Consider the following 16,696-nt stretch of genomic DNA (forward strand, 5'->3'; position numbering starts at 1 on the left):
ATGTTTTAATAGCATGTGATACCAGGCACCCTGTCATTCATAACTAGGCTTCTTCATTAATAAGGGTGACTGTAACTGAATATGTAAAATAGAAATAGGAGTGATTAAATTAAGACGCTCTTCTCTGTTTATGTGGGGTCGGCTGATTGGTTTACCTGCTGTTCTTCTCTATTTTCTCAATCTTTCACTGTTTTAGAACTTTCATTGCCCACTAAGGTTCATATATTATTTGTTATTGTTTTCCAGACAGTTTCAGGGTAATCTGTGTCTGCCTTCTAACTTTCCCACTAGCCTTAGCCACTGTGAGAGAAGCTAATTTCCTGGTACGTGGCGATGGCTTGTGTTTCTTGTTCAGTTTTTGCAGTTTCTGCTTGAGGGAGATTTCTGACACGACAGAGGGACGGCAGACAGAGAGAAGGCTGTATCACACCTGAAGTAGTGCATTTAATTAGAAAAATAAAAATACCAATACTGACAATCGGAAAAATGCCACATATCGGCTACGATAACCATCCAGGCTGATAATCGGTCTATCCCTTATCTGTTATACTCTTATTATTGTGGAAACTGACCTAAAACAACACACTAAAATGTCGGGAAAGACCCCTGACACCAATTAAGGAGCTAAAGTAATATCATGAGAAAACAGCTGCTCAGATTAACCTAAATACTCTCAACAGTGACACAAAACTATTCACAATTAAAGTCCAAAAATCAACACCTGCCCAGGATTCTACCATGATAAATACATATTTATAAGGATTATGATTCAGATTTACAATTCATTTGCGTACAGTGAGAACTACCACAGACATCACAGCAACAAAGCCATAGATCATCTGGCACCATTTAATTTCCTCTGACAGGATTCATAAAACCTGCTGAAATCGTTGCTCACAGTTTATGTCATCTATGTTTGTCTAAAGCTACGTGGGTGGAAACGGTAAAACTGTATATTAAAAGGAAACTGTAGAGATCTACCTCTTCGTCATCGCTGGGCAGACGTTGGTAGTCACATTCTGACGTCTCCTGCAGTCTCTGGTATTCCGCCGTCTCCCCCATTGCGGGGCTGCAACACCCGGCCGGTAGCTGCCTGGGGCTACGTGTCCTCAGAGTCCTCGCCGCTCCAGTCCCAAAGCAACCCACGCACTTAGTCAGTCAGTCAGTCAGTTGGTCAGTCAGCTCGCTTCAGGGTCCACGCTGCCATTCGGAAGACGAGTGCTGTATTCTCCACAGAACGGTGCTGCATTATCTCACATAGCTCGGCACAATATGTCTGAGAATTCATCTAACTACGCTGTTGCTCTTTGGCGTCCACCTTCATTGTCTTCGTCATTTGGGTCGAGTCAGCATTCGGTGCAAATGGCCAGACAAAGAGTTACACATTTTCACCCAGTCTGCAGAAACACAGGTGCTTATCTTAATGGAAACAGTTTCTTTTTTAGAAATGAATTCCTCTGGCAGTGTGCAGACAATAATTCTCAGTGCAGAATGAAAACAGTCTCAATTCTTGCATTGTTGTGTGCAGGCAGGAAGTGTTCCTCTATGGGGGAAATACAGAAGAAAATCTGCTTGTTAAAAGAAGTACAGTTTGTCCTTTTAGGGTGTTGAAGGGTTTAGTCTTCAGGAAGCATCTGGGGTGTGAATCTGATCAATCCGCACTAATACACTGATTGTATTGTTCAGTAGAGAGGAAATACCTTCTGTTGGTCCTCAGAGCTGCTGCAGTGAAGAAGGATGATGCAGCCAAGGTGTGGCACAGAAGGTGACAAATCCGGCAGGCTTTATTTGTATCGTCCCATCAACCTCTAGCCTCAATCTCTCTCCTGCTCTGCCTCTCTCATCTCTGCTGTCACCGTCTCTCTCTCTCTCTCTCTCCTGTTCACCCAGTCTTAGTGCTGACGCATGCTCTTCATGTCCAGCGATGCTCCTCTCTCTCTGTTTCTACGCCCCAGGCATCACTCCGGCCACCTCACCTCGTCTCGCTCATCGACAGGAGTGACACATCACAGCCATCGTCCCAGAGCCGCTTCTCCCTTCTCACCTGTTTTATTTCATTCCTCCTTTGTGTGCTTCCATTTTTCTTTCCCACCCATAGATCTCGAGCAGCTGTCCAATCGGACTGGCAGCTCGGCTCTGATGATGACGACTGAGGTCTGGGAGGATTTTTGACACTGCTTTGTCCTAAATGGACTTCCTGATTGCTCGGTCGATGCCTAATCCCTTGCCGTTGTTGTTATTGTTTTTCTCCCCCCTCCTCTCCTCCTTTCAGTCCCTCTAACCTGCTTTCCTCACCCCCCCTCCACTTGTGCGTGTGTGTTTTTTTTTCCAGTTCAGCCCCAGCAGCTCGATGATTTGGCGAGTGGTCGCCTCCTCTATTACCGTGGCAACATCAACCCATCCCACCTCCTCCTCTCTGCTTCCCGTGTCCTGTAGTCACCGCGATCCAGTCAGCGGTGGTCCTGATAGAAGCAGCCAATGACGGCGAGGCAGGCCGGCGGGGGAGGGAGGGGGGAGAGATGAGAGCGGGAGGCGGGGGAGCCCTAATGAGGAGAGTTAATCTCCCCTCTGAGAGAGAGAAAAACACGGCCATGCTGCTTTGTGTGTGTGTGTGTGTGTGTGTCTGTGTGTGTGTGCGTGCATCAAAAGCACCTCTTCACTATAGGGAGGGTATCCAGGCCATCTGGATCCTTGCTGAGTGGACATCTGGATGGAGGGAAAATAGAATAAAAGAACAATGTGTATGCACGCTTGTGTGTGTGTGTGTGTGTGTGTGTGTGTGTGTGTGTGTGTGTGTGTGTGTGTGTGTGTGTGTGTGCGCGTGACACAACCTCCTGGTCTTTCCCAAGTTGTAGTGCGACTCGCCTCACTGCGGTTCACTGATGCCGCTGAGCAAATCTCTCACAGATATAAATGACACAAGTGCACAGTTCTTGTTTACTCGAGCATCTTCTTGTCCTCCCCGCAGCCCGTGTCACTCTTTATTCCATCCTCTTTCCTCTCCCAACTGTTTGCCCTCTTTTGTTTTCCCTCCTCTCGTCTCGTTTCTGCCTCCTGCTCCCCACCTCTTTCTTCTCCGGCTTGAGTCCATTCCAGTCCTGTTGATGTCCTCAGGCCAGTTATTCGCAGCCCAATGAACAACATTCTCTTTTATTTTTTTTTTGCTTTCATTCCTCCACCTCTCCTCTGCTCCTCCACTGAATCTGTCACAATTGCAAGTGACATGTAATATCACACTGCAGACAACACAAGTATGCCTGCACACTTCAAACAAACACACGTACATGCACGCAGACACAACACACAGCTACACAAAGGGTAGCATTTCTGTGTTTAACACTATAAGAACCTATTTTATCCAGGTTTCAATGGAGTTATACATTGCAATCAAACTGAAACCAGTGAAATCTTACAGGTTGACACCCCTTCTGTCTCTCTGTTATTGAATATGGCATTCTTTTCTTATCTCTGGGGTGTGATGTTTCATTGTTCCACTCCCTCTCTTACAGTTGAATACCAAATCAATGATGCTCATTGGTGTCGCCACTTAAAAATCCAGCATTAAGTCTCTGGGTGCAAATCTCAAACCGCCTTTTGTCAGCCTCACAATCAGCTCCAACACCAATGTCTGTACTGTCAGTTCATTAATTTGATTACATTGTGAGTCACAAACAGGATGGAGTCATTCAGACATATCCCCATTCTTGTGCTTTAGCTACATGTCCATTGTAAATTATTTAATTACTGCTTCAGGGACTTGGCCACATGTTTCAGTCCAGCATGGAGCTCATATGTCACATATTGCAAATGCATTTGATCAATATGAATCCACAAACACTGCTGCGATGCTGCCATGTCACACTTACTCAATTCATGTGGGGCATTTTATACAAAATCGCTCTGTAAAAGACACCACCTTTGTGCAACATCGACAGTCCACACAGTCAACTCTATCAAATACAAAATGTACAAGACAGTTTGTTATAGTTACAGAGGGCAAGACAGCAGAGAGGATGAGCAGCAGGGAAGATACAGGAAGGCAGAAGGGACTCGTTGGTCGATTGAGGCCATGATAAATGGAGCAGGGCTGAGCTGTGGAGTTATGTGGGGTCACTGCTGTCCACCGACTCCCCCTGATGAAGTTAACACACTCCATTACAGACTGAACACTAAGCCTGGACAGTATGAAGGTAGCTATTTTCTCACTACATTTTTTTGGTGTAATATAAACTTTTAAAGGGTTTTAAAAGGAGACAATAGAGAAGAGAATGAGAAAAACTCTCGAATATGTGGATAGCATGGAGTCACAGGAAGTATGTAAATTTAGAGAGCTGTATGTGTCGTATTACTGATCAGATAAGATGCCTCTTAGTATGCAAGTATGTTGTTTTTTCATCAGCACGTGTCAGAACATCTAAAATCTCTCTATTTTCATTATGCACCACATGTCAAACTCCATTCCAGAAACCTGGAAAACCCCTTTAATATCCAAATTCCTCAACCTTTGACCCTCGTAGCTTCGTTTGTCAGCCATCTTGTGTCATGGGGAAGTTAAAGTGGAGCCTGTTAAAACATGTAAACGCCTTCTTTGTCCCCTTGATGGAGAGCAAGGAGAGGCACAGCAGACAGGCTGTGGGTGTAATGATAGAGTGTTCCCAGCCCGAACATCACAGGCTGTGTAAAATCTACCTTTAAGAGACGGCTTAGAGTCCTGAAAGACTAAGAGGACTGACTCCTGGGTCCCTCCTGCCTCTTTACGACTGTTGGTGGGTAGACCACAGGCTCTGGGGGCCGCAGTAAGCTTTTCAGCAGGAGTTGGATGAAATCCCTGATGTCTACTACTGATGTGGGGCTCGTAGGGTGGAAATACAATCAGGGTAGTAACTGGACAGTGCAGCGCCAGTACCTATGGTGTGCTGTATCTATATGAGCGTGTTATTCTGTGGAAAGTATTACATTTTCTTTGGATCTTTATCGTATATGTTTCCAGCATTGAACAGCTGTGCAAGAAACTGTCATAAATTTTCTAGTTTTAAAGTGACTACGACTGTAGGGCAATAACTGATTTTATCATCAGCGGATCTGCTGAATTGTTTTTACATTAACCAATTAATTATTTTTTTAAAGAATGACATATATTAATTTACTGAAGCCCCAGTTTATGGCTTCAGTCTGATATTTTTTCTGAATAAAAAAAAAAATTTTATATATCCTTTCAAAAAGAATTGTAATAATCATTTAGGACTGTCACGATCATGAAATGTTAGTTGAAGATTAATTAGTATACCAACAACTGTAATTTAATTCTCTTTTTTGGCTAATTTTATGCTTCTTTAAGTTTTAGATTAGTGAAATTAGCACCTCTCAGTGCCACCTTTCTGTTGCAAATCTGATAAATCTCTCTCCTTTTTTTGACTTAAAACCAAAATATGCTCACTGCAGTACTGTGGTGTTTGATTTTACTACCAAATCCATGAAACTAATGTCAATAGATGATCACTGAAGTGCAGTTGGTCAAATATTAGAGGTTAAGCGCCTCCAGATTTTGTCCCATAAAACCACAACAGAAAAAGGGGGCAAAGTGTGTGGAAATAGTGATTGAAAAGTGACATTTATTATTATTATTATTATTATTATTATTATTATAATTATTAAGGTTACTAGGTAATAATTGTAACAAGTCTATCATTATCTTTTTAAATTATGTAGACAACATAATTTTCTGACATTGACAGAATATTAATCAGCTGCTATCCAGATATTGACATATTTAAAAGAGTATTTACTTAATTCTAAAGCACTTAAAAATTCAAACTATAATTATCAAATAAGACACACTTGTCCATCCACTATTCACAATTATTTAGAACTGTTCCTCCATAAATTTGGCAAGCGAACAAGTGAAGATCAAAAAAGAAGGTTAGAAATGAAAAAAATTGTCAAATGATCAATTCGCCAGTGAAGTGATAAATAGATTGATTTGATAAGTGTTTAAGTAAATCTTTGCACAACTTTGCCAAAGATTCTCTTGAGATTCTTCTCTTCTCAGTGTGACGTGTGTGTGTGTGTGCTTTTCTGTTTTTAAATCAAATATCCTTTAGTTTAAAATGGCTGGTCAGACAAAATAGAACATTAATTAATTACCTGAGAAAGTAACTGTCAAACTCATTGATAATCAGATGTTTCAGAAAAGAATTATCAAAATCAATCCAACAGAAGCTGACATATTGGCGTCATCTGGGTTATGTTCTTATATTTGAAAAAGCTCCCAGTACTCCCTCTAACTGATAAATGACATTCCTGTGTGAAATCAGTGACATTTACCATTAATTCTGAGGATGATTCACAACATATTAAGTTCGACTTGGGCCAGATCCCGTCACACTGATCCACATTTGAAAGATTTCTCTCTGCTCTGTAAGAACTTGTGACCCTTTCAGACAAATTCTCACCATCCCACCACAAAATTGGACATCTAAAAAATTTTGATCAAATAATGTTTTTTCAGGTAAAAGTAAAATGCTCTTTTCTGGTAATATTCTCATAATTAAAAAAAAGACTTTTCTACATCCATAGTGGGTTTCCTGAACCACAGCTGAACAAAAAACACATTACAGACCTGTTTCTGCTCAGAGTCCACATTAATTCTCCTGACAAACCAATCTGGGCCCCCGACACTAATAAGCACCCATGTAAAAAGAAATATTTCTTCTTATAGGTCATGGTAGCGGCACCCACCCACAACTTCTGGTCAGAGATCAAACCTTGTTGACTTAAGCAGTGACTTCAACTCACTGAGTGTGTAAACCACCAGACATGCTACCAGATGATTCACTACTCCGCCGTTACAAAAGACGACGTTGAGATCGACCAATGACTGTGCTGCTGTGCCGAGGTCAGTGCTCCTGGGAAAGTGTTGACACAAGGGAAACGTCATCGGCCGCTGAGGAAGCTGATGTAGTTGTGGTCTGGGTGTGGACGCTGGAGAAACGGTACAGAGGCTCCCTCAACATTTCTGTTCTGCTTCATTCTTATGCCAACACGCTTAAAGTCTTACCGTCAACACCAGTGGGCTAAAAGCTGCCGGTTGATCCGTGCGCATCAAAATTAAACCTCTTTTCTCTCCCTTCATCCTCACCTCGAACCGGCAGCTCAAAAACCTTAAGAAGACTTTAAAGAACAAATGCGATGATGTTGCAGCCACCTCATTTCACAAAAACGTGGTAGAAAATCCCCATTGTCCTGGCGACACACGGGAGTGTCCATCACGCTTCAACACACAACTTAGCTGTTTTTCTTTCAACAAAATAATCATCATGTTAAATTTCAGAATATAAACTAGTGCTGCAGCTAAAAAGATCAGTTTTGTGTCTGAAACAGTAAGTCAACTAATCAGTCTATCATGATATTTGACTGCATTGTACCGTTTATGACGATACCAGTCAGAAGTTTGGACACACCTTCTCATTCAGTGGTTTTCATTTAATTATTATCTACATTATAGATTAATATAGAAGACATTAAAACTATAAAATAAAACATATGTAATTATGTTGTAAACAAAAAACTGTTAAAGTTCAGTATTAATCTACAATCTAGAAAACAATACAAATAAATAAAAAGCAATGAATGAGAAGGTGTGTCCAAACTTTGACTGGTAGTGTACGTGCTATATTTAAAAGAAAGAAAGAAAAGAAAAAAATGTCTTGAAAGTGTTTTACATTGAATTTTGAGTTTATTTTCATTATTTGTCTAAACTGACATTCAGCTCATTGTAAAGCATTTTGTAGCTTCAAAGGTTTTCCAAAGGTGGTATACAAATAAAGTTATCATTATTTGCAACTTCAAGGCACTGACTCCAAAACTGCGAGCTAAATGAAAAAGTGTGTTCTTGAAAGATGGCCTGTCCCCTGGTCTGAACCCAGTAACTCGGTTGGGATCAATCCGGGTTGGGCGCCGAGTCAAACCTCCTAATGACTTCCATTTACTCACAATATTTCATACCGAGTTGTCAGGAGAAACGTTATCCTCAACAAATCCTCTCTCATCGAGCCTTTCGTAGAAAGATTTCCACTTCACCCGAATCAAAGGGGAACGGGCAGCTCAACAAATCCACTGTGGACAGAAGGTGTGTGTCAGGGAGACGAGGAGACAACGACCGAATATGTGTGTGCCAGTGTTTGTGTGAATGTGACAGAGACTGAGAGATAGATGGACCTCCATGCTATATAATCCTCCGCTCTCATGTTGTCTTTCTAGGAAGTGTTGAAGGGGCACGTGAGTGTGTGTGGTGTTGGCTTTCCCTCGTCCCTGCAGGCTAAACAGGTGGGATTTAAGAGGGTGATCTAAAGCCTGGGGGGGCAACACCAGGCTGAGCGGTGGAGCAGAGGACAGGATTAGGACGGAGAGGAGGAGAATGGGATCAAGGTCACAGGTGATGTGGTATGCAAATCATCAGCAGCTAAAGCCTCTGGGTGTTCTTCTGCTATGTGGATGCCTGGTCATACATCATGCCAGGGGCTTTATGTGTGTGTATGTGGTCACATTGAAGTGACACCGAACATACTAATTCATTCACACCCTCGGCTCACATGCCGACCTGCGGTCCTGGAGTCGAAGCACATCCCGCATATGGCTCTTTGGTTACTGCGTGCTGTCATGTAGAGCTGGGCAATGATGTAAAATCAGTCAATACTCTCATCTATCAACCACTAAATCAATGTTCTGATATGCTGTGTTATTGTTTTACAAAGTACTGTGCAAAGTGCAGCTTTTAATTATGAACTAATGCGGTTAAAATATTACTCAGCGATAAGTTTTGTCTCATGTAATGCGCAGCAGTGAGCAGAGTTTATTTCATTATCTTATGTAATATTATATGAGATTATGCATACATTTGCCGTTCTGTGATGAATATAAAGGACTAAGAATGATAAGTCAATTGATTATTTTATGTAAGATATTAAAAAAATGTGAAAAATACAGTTTATAAGTTACTGTCATATTTAAAAACAAAAAGTAATGCAGTTTTTCCAAATTGCATTATATCAACCAGTAGTCCAAAGGCCAAAGTTATCGTGTTTACTCTGAAATATGAACAAAATGTCAAAATGAGAGGCTGAAACCAACAAATGCTGACTGGAATGAACATAACAAACAATAATAAATTAGTTGCAGATCAGCTAATTGATTATTCAACTAACCCTTGCTTGAAATCCTTCCTTCCAACCATGTCATCAAATCCTTGACACTCTTACAAGTGCATTTACTCTGAATTAACCATATGGAAAAGTAATGCTGTCCTTTAAACTGCACCATGTTGACCTTGACAACTTGACATTTGCTCCTTTATCATACAATACCGGCCACAGATAATTGAAATTTTAGTCAGAATAATATTCATTTTGCTCTGTTTGAATTGCCTGATATTATCATTACTCCATGTGGCCACATGGGGGCAGTCTGAGGCAGTGAGTAAAGCATTTTTATTCATGTTTTTGAGGCAGGTGTAAACAGCACAAACATGATTCTTCCCCCCTCATATGTATCTGGAGTTTGTTTCTTTAGAGACAGCATGAACAGAAAAGAACATGTTTATTTCTACTACGGCCTCATTAGTATCTGGTCCTCCATAGAGTTATTTGACATGTTGCTTCAGTGCAAACTAAACTTCACTGGCCAGTCCAGTATGCGTCTGAGATCACATTTTAAATATATAGGTGTTTTCAAAGTACAATAAAGATCTGAAAGATAATAGAAAAGGCTGAGAAAGGCCATAGACTGCTGCTCAAACTGATGCCAGGTTACACGGTAATAATTCTCTGTAATGTCTGCGCAGCTTCCAGATACATAATCTCTTCTATTTTTAGAAAAAGCAGACATCCCTTGCCTGGCACGCTTATCCTTCAGCTTGGCAACGACAAAAAGTGAAATGCCAGCTTAATGATTTCATTACTGACACACTCTCCGTGCCCTCGTAGCCGGGCTGCCAGCTAAAAAATAACCTGAAACCATGAAGAAGAAAAAAAAATCGAGACTTTCAAACTTTGACCGACTTAAAAATAATGGAGAAGTTACAACTTTTTAGGAGGTTTCTGTTTACTTTAGGTACAGGAAATGAATAAAAGTTCAATGTGGTTGTATGTTGTTGTAAAGCAGGGGCACGGTGTGTGTGGGCGGCGATGTGGGCTCTGTCAAGGACCTGCCAAAAGAATTGCATCATCGCTGTTCAGGTCTGTGTGTGTGTGTGTGTGTGTGTGTGTGTGTGTGTGTGTGTGTGTGTGTGTGTGTGTGTGTGTGTGTGTGTGTGTGTGTGTGTGTGTGTGTGTGTGTGTGTGTGTGTGTGTGTGTGTGTGTGTGTGCATGGTCAATATGTAAGCTGCTCTTACGGTCCTCTATGCTCAGAGTGTGTGACTGAGCAGAGAAACAGATAAGAGAGACAACAATATACGCTGCACCCTGCTGACCTGACTGTGTATTTATATGGGACAATATCAGTTCAACTTAATCTGACCATATTCTGGTGCTGTGCAGGATTCCTGGAAGTCTCTACTTTCTATGTCCACTTAGAATTGAGGTATAATTCTTTGAGATTATCTCTGTAACACTGAGGTTTGTTGGTAAGTTATTTAAAGGCTGGCAATCCTTGTCCCAAAGGTGCTGCGTAAAATCATGGTCAATATACCAAATGTCCTAGAATTTCCCTGTAAAGAGACTACTTGTGTAAAAACAGTGATTAATCATGTTCAAAATGCAGCCCTTTCTCACAGTAATTACATTCCTATACAGCTGAAGTACAACTGCAACGTATTTTTGGATGTTTGTTGACATATTAGAAAAAAGTCAAAATATCTTTGCCATTTTTTTCTTTTATGGTTCCTTAAATAATCGTATATTAGATGGAGCAGGACTCACACTGATAACGCAGAAAAATGGAGCAGAAGCTTCAAACATGTTGCGAAAGGTTTGTATTTTAACCTAAACTGACATTTATCTGAACCTAACCGTGTGGTTGTGGGGCCTGAACTCAAACAAGCTTCTGACATGTAGCTGCTTTTGTGAAAGTGTCGACTGAAGTGTGATGTTTTCCGAAACCTAGACAGTTTTGGCGCATAAATTTAACAAAACAGCAAGTAAAAATGAAACTTAAGGCAGGAATAATGATCCCACATGTTGTGCAAATCCTGTTGACCTGGTAGAGAGTATCCGACTTTTACACTGACTTGAGGACTCTTTAAAACTGGGTTTGTTTCCTACTATGACACAGTCTTACCTTTTGGAGAGGGAAATATGTTTTTTTTTTCCAAACATAAATGAGAATGCAGTTTAGTTGTGTAGGAATGTAATATATGGAAGGCAGGGTTGCAGATGACACGTGTGGACACGTCAGACTTTATCAGATTAATCTCAAGCAAATACTGGTCAGTCCTGACATTTATCTTTCGGATGTAAAAGCGGGGCTTCAATTCAAAACTCTGGGAAGCTTCGGCTGCAAGTCGACAGTGTCACAAGGTGATCTATTACAGGGTCACTTAATCAGGAAACCCGATGCATTAACAACACAGCGAACATACAATACAGCCGGAAGCGACAGACAGCATGCCGCTCCTCGGGGGGGCTGGTAATGGAAGACCTGAGTATCTGTGTTGAGGATCAGAGGGCGAGAAAGGATTATGAAGGAAAACAACAGCTAAAGGTGAAAGGAGAGGAAAGCTGGAGACGGAGTGAAAACGACAGCGAGGCGTGTGACAACTGGCCTTCAGGTAGATCCACTGGGGAGTTATCAGACTGTAACAGCGAGGGGGAGGTGAGTGTGACAGCCGGAAACAAGTTCATGGTTAAAATAACACTATGCTGTCTCTCACACCCACACACATACACTTTGACTCTTGGAGGCTCCCTTTCCTCCAAGTTCTCCTCTGTCAGTCTGGGCCCCCAAGGCCCTCCAAGCATTCAGAGACACTCGCCACAAAAAGTTCCCTCTCTGATCGCTGCTGCTATTCTGGGAGCTTCCTCTTTGCTTTCCAACTCCCGTTTAGTCCCGATGTGTCCATCCTCACAATTACTCTGTCTACCTTTTGGACTGTCTGTCATTTCTATTTCATTGATCATTCTAAATCCTCATTTTGCTAGGGAGCATTAGATAATTCTTCAATGGAACAAACTGTCTTTCCTTCTCCAAAGAGGTTTTAGCCAGTGCCAAAGTACAGCCACCGGCATAAAACTGATAACATTGACGAATAAAGAAAGCAATTCAATTATTTAACAAGTTCAGGTATTTAGGGTTTAATTTATTCAATAATAGCAGATATTTTTCAGTACAAAATCATCCAAAATAGCAAGAATATATCTGTCAAATAAGGTGCAAGTGACTCAATCTTGCCTTTACTGTACACAGACTGATCATGCTTATTGTCATGTGTAGTCACCCCACAAAATCCCATCCTGAGCCAGAAAAAAAAACCCTGCAGCCACCTCAGTTTGTTGCATCTAAATCATTGTGAGATGAATTCAAATGTAAGTGATAGATTCGTCAACAAATGCTTGTTTAAATCTTGCATTTAAAGAGACCATATGAAGTTTCTTACAAACAAATGCAATGTACTGTATGTATGCAGTCAGAATTTCTCACAAAAGCGTTTCCATGGATTTAACAAACATGATGAATGCATTTCGTTTCTCATACAACACTTGGAGCCTGCATTTATTATTTTTTGCCTGTTCATAAACAGGAATCTACTGAGTGTAGTGCTTTTCTGAAGGGATGTCATGAGATCTGCAGTGCAAAGTGGCTGACAAAACTGAACTGAAATCATGAAATGGACGTTCATGGCAACATTGACAGAGGTAAGTGCAGCAATGGGTCTGCAGTGATTTTTAAAATCAAAAGCTGCCTATAGAGATATTTTGTGTTTGAGTCGGACTACCAGAGAGTGGTAGACGACCAAAAATCAGCACTCAAACAGCGTCACAGAGTATTGAGGAAAAAAAGGAGGAAACGCCCCAGACTTATCTGTGTAGCTCAAAAATGAGTGAGCTTCTGTTAATAACTTTATAGTTTAAAAATGCTTATATCCTGAAATGATGTAGTCATGGTCATCCAGGCTCTCCAGGAATTTTTAATCATCGTTTCTATTTTGGGAAAATATTTTTACTAGTTAAAGTTTTGCTTTGACAAGATCACTTCTGACAAAGTAAGAAAAAAATTTGGAAACAAAAGTAAAAGTACTCATTAGCCAACAGAATTACCCCACAGACTCCTGGATCGCACCACTGCATTTTACGATTGTCAGCATTTTGATGTTGTAACTGAACACGGACAAGCTACAGCAACTACTTCATATATTTATGGGTTAGTGGAAGTTACATTTTACTTGTAAGGCTTCAAATTTTATCTCACACAGACATCAGACTTTCAGGTTAAGTGGAATCTCCCCTCTAGCAGAAGGAAGCCTGACTTATACAGTTCAATGAGATACGCATCTTTAACAAGGCTGCCGTCAACACTGCTCCAATTATAGAGCCATTCACAGAAGTCAGCGCTGATGGTCTGCCTCTGATAAGTAAACATCCAGCCTGATAGCAGCTTTTGGTCATTCGTGAGGTTTTGTGTCAGCGAGTGCACCCACTCACACAAAGGCATGTTGGCCCACTTCCTACGGTGCCTTTCTCCTTCCCTGCACTTTATATCAGCTCTTCAACGCGCTCGATTATTATTTCTCTTTGTACTGAGGGCTCAGACACCTGCTTGGGAGTGTCTGGCCGGCATCCTGTGTGTGGGTCTGTTTGTGCCTGAGGAACAGAGGGGTTTCTATTAAAACCACCAGTGTGACTCTCACTTCCTCCTACTCTACCTCATCTGCGAAGAATTGTTATTCGGTGACCCAAAAATAGAAGATAAACAAATCTGGGGACACGACAGATCCCCTTTTGGATACGCAAACACAGGCCTGGTAAAACGGGAAGCGGTCGACCACATTCATCTTCAGGTTTTAACTGAGCGTGTGTAAATAAAATGCACACGAGGTTTTCAGAAATGAGCTTTCTCTATCTTTGACTCACAAGAAAAACCAACAGTGTGAGGCGAGCTGACGTCATGTCCGGAGTTTGCTTCGCTGCATTTCAAAGGTGAATAGTTCCCTTTCAGACCTACAGTGAGTTGGACCAAAGCACCGTCACTGCTTGGCATGATCTCATGTCTGCATAGTTAACACACACACAGAATAGCAGACAGAAAGTATGCCAAATAAACCTTCAGACATACAACCAACTAGCGCACACTGACAAAAACAGCACAAACTCACACCCAGTTGCAGTGAACTCAGAAAAACATCTGAATATACGAGCACAAAAGCATCTTACCTGCAATATTTGAGCCACAGAACCCTGCTTTTCTTTCCAGCGTCTGCTCCGACACCGTAGATGCTCCTCTCAGGTTGATGACAGATGGTCAACCACACACAGACGAGGCCCCCAGTCCATTGAGGTGAGATTTCGCCGAGCTACGAGTCCATGGCACTGCGAGGTTAGCTCACATGATTTCATCTCCGTCCATTGATGAACACAAACCCAGGAGTTTGTTGCTGATACTGCCTGAAAAAAAATCAATAAAACAAACAAAATATGGTCATTTTTTGAAGCATTACAGGGAGTCTGAACACTGAGAGCTTGCCTCGTCAACACTAACTGCACATCTGCTGCATTTTCCGCAACATGAGGCAGACAAACACTTTTACTAGTCCTGCCTCTCCTGTTCTGAGTGGATGGATCTACGTGCGACCTCAGAGAGACTTAATATAGTGATGAAAGAATGAATCAGAGCCAGGACCCTGGAGGGGTTTACAGGATTTCAACAGAGAAGGCCTTTACTGCCCTGAAGGGTCCCCTGCAGACTCACACTCAGCCTGTGCACTCGATGAGCACACAGCATGATAATAAGCACAGTCTGGTCTTTGGAAACAGGGCAGCAGTTCCTACCGGTGTAAAAATTGAAGAAAACAAGGTTAGAAAAACAGGTTAACCACCACCTGAACAGTGTGATATGTGACAGTGTGTTTATTCGCTATTTAAAGAGCCCATATTACGCACATTTACAGGTTCATAATCGTATCTTCAGGGTCTTGTAGTATATGCTTCTATGATTTTACGTTCAAAAATAACATTATTTTTGTCATACTGTATATTGCTACTGCACTTTTTCATATCCTCCATCTGAAACACTCTGTTTTAGCTCCTGTCTTTTTAAAACTGCTCTCGGGAAAGACCACATCCACTCTTACAGAGGTGTAGGTCTACCAGAAGTAGTTCTACAACGGAAATGATGCCAAACTAGCAGCTAGGCAAGCAATGTGTTATATGGTGATGCAGATAAGTATCGGAAGAAAAAGCTGGACTTAAAACAAGGGGTTTCAAGCAGGCAAAAAGCTGTTTTCTGTGGGAGAGAATATTTCTCTTTGGTATGGATTTAAAAATGCACAAAAAACAGGTATATGTTACACGAAATGAAAGGGAAAAACTCAAAAGCAAAAAATAGGCCTTTTAAGAAAAGGGTCTTTACTTTAGATCTGTGGAGTTCTTTTTTCCTCAATAATTTAATTCAAAAATGTAAACTTTCAGAAATTCCATATTAATTACATGTAAAGTGAAATATTTCATGCCTTTTTTGTTTTCATTTTGATTATTACAGCTCATGAAAACATGTAATTTTTTTATCTCAAATTATTAGAATAATTCTCGGATCAATCAAAAACATTTGCAGCACAGAAAAACTGTGCTGCAAATGTTTTTGAACTTCTGAACTTTTTCATGAGCTATAAGCCTTACACATGAATATTAAAACAATAAAAGGCTTGAAATATTTCACTTTATGTGTAATAAATATGGAATATATGAAAGGTTTCCTTCATGAATTAAATAATGGAAAAAAAAATATTCTGTGATTTAATTCTTTGAGCTGCTTCTGTACTTGATATGCACATTATTATTTACATAACTATTTTAATGTAAATCATATAGCATAGCTCAGGTTAAGCGAGTCTTTGCTTATCTAAGTTCCTATTTCAAGATAAATGAACTTTCTGTTGAGTTGAAGCAGGAGATGAGCTCTGAGTAACATCCATCCACCCACTCACGCATGACCAAACAGAACGCTGGCAACACCTGAACTGACTAAACCACAGAGATGAGTAACGCCTTCATAAAAATACTATTGCAAAACTGTGAAAGTGAAAATACTGTGGTCGGATCAATCATATTTTTTAATAAATCCACAACATAATCAAGCCGAAGCACCAACTCAGGATCAAACAGAAAGCACATGACAAGCACATAACTTTCTGCGTAGTTGAATCAATAACCTACAGCAGAGCTACAACCGGAAACCACTTCCAAAGCGGGATGTGAATTGACTTGACATTATTCCAAGCCAGGTCTGGGGGCTGGGGCAGGAATGCCTGAGGGGCCCTTTGCAGGAGAGGGCAGCATGAATGAATAAAATGCGATTCACACGGACAGACGAGGACACAGTCCACCCACCACCTAGTAAAGTAGCTGACTGGAGCCTTCAGTGTCAGAGGAGAAGCCCACAACAAGGAGAAACACCAGGCTATTCTTTCCCCCTGCATACGCTCCACAGAATGCCTCCTTTGTCTGTGAGAAAACAGACCACGTATGTAACTGTGGACACTGCAACAGGACA

General features: G+C 41.1%; 1 protein-coding gene across 5 annotated transcripts in view; it reads right to left on the bottom strand.

The window, feature by feature from the left end:
- The window catches only part of tnk2b (tyrosine kinase, non-receptor, 2b), a 72,652-nt gene that overhangs the window by 44,629 nt on the left and 11,327 nt on the right, over window positions 1-16,696 (bottom strand). Inside the window, exon 2 of one of the 5 annotated variants that reach the window (XM_055014056.1) lies at window positions 14,362-14,592. Coding sequence is in view for 4 of the 5 variants with exons in the window: in XM_055014053.1 (XP_054870028.1) it covers window positions 982-1,062 (81 nt within the window). In the remaining variant the exon portion in view is untranslated. Of the gene's footprint in view, window positions 1-981; window positions 2,369-14,361; window positions 14,593-16,696 lie in introns of those variants that run through there. The other 4 variants (XM_055014053.1, XM_055014052.1, XM_055014055.1 and 1 more) reach the window with 4 other exon arrangements.

This window comes from Amphiprion ocellaris, chromosome 10 (genome assembly GCF_022539595.1).
Source record: "Amphiprion ocellaris isolate individual 3 ecotype Okinawa chromosome 10, ASM2253959v1, whole genome shotgun sequence".
NCBI classification, from domain to species: domain Eukaryota; kingdom Metazoa; phylum Chordata; class Actinopteri; family Pomacentridae; genus Amphiprion; species Amphiprion ocellaris.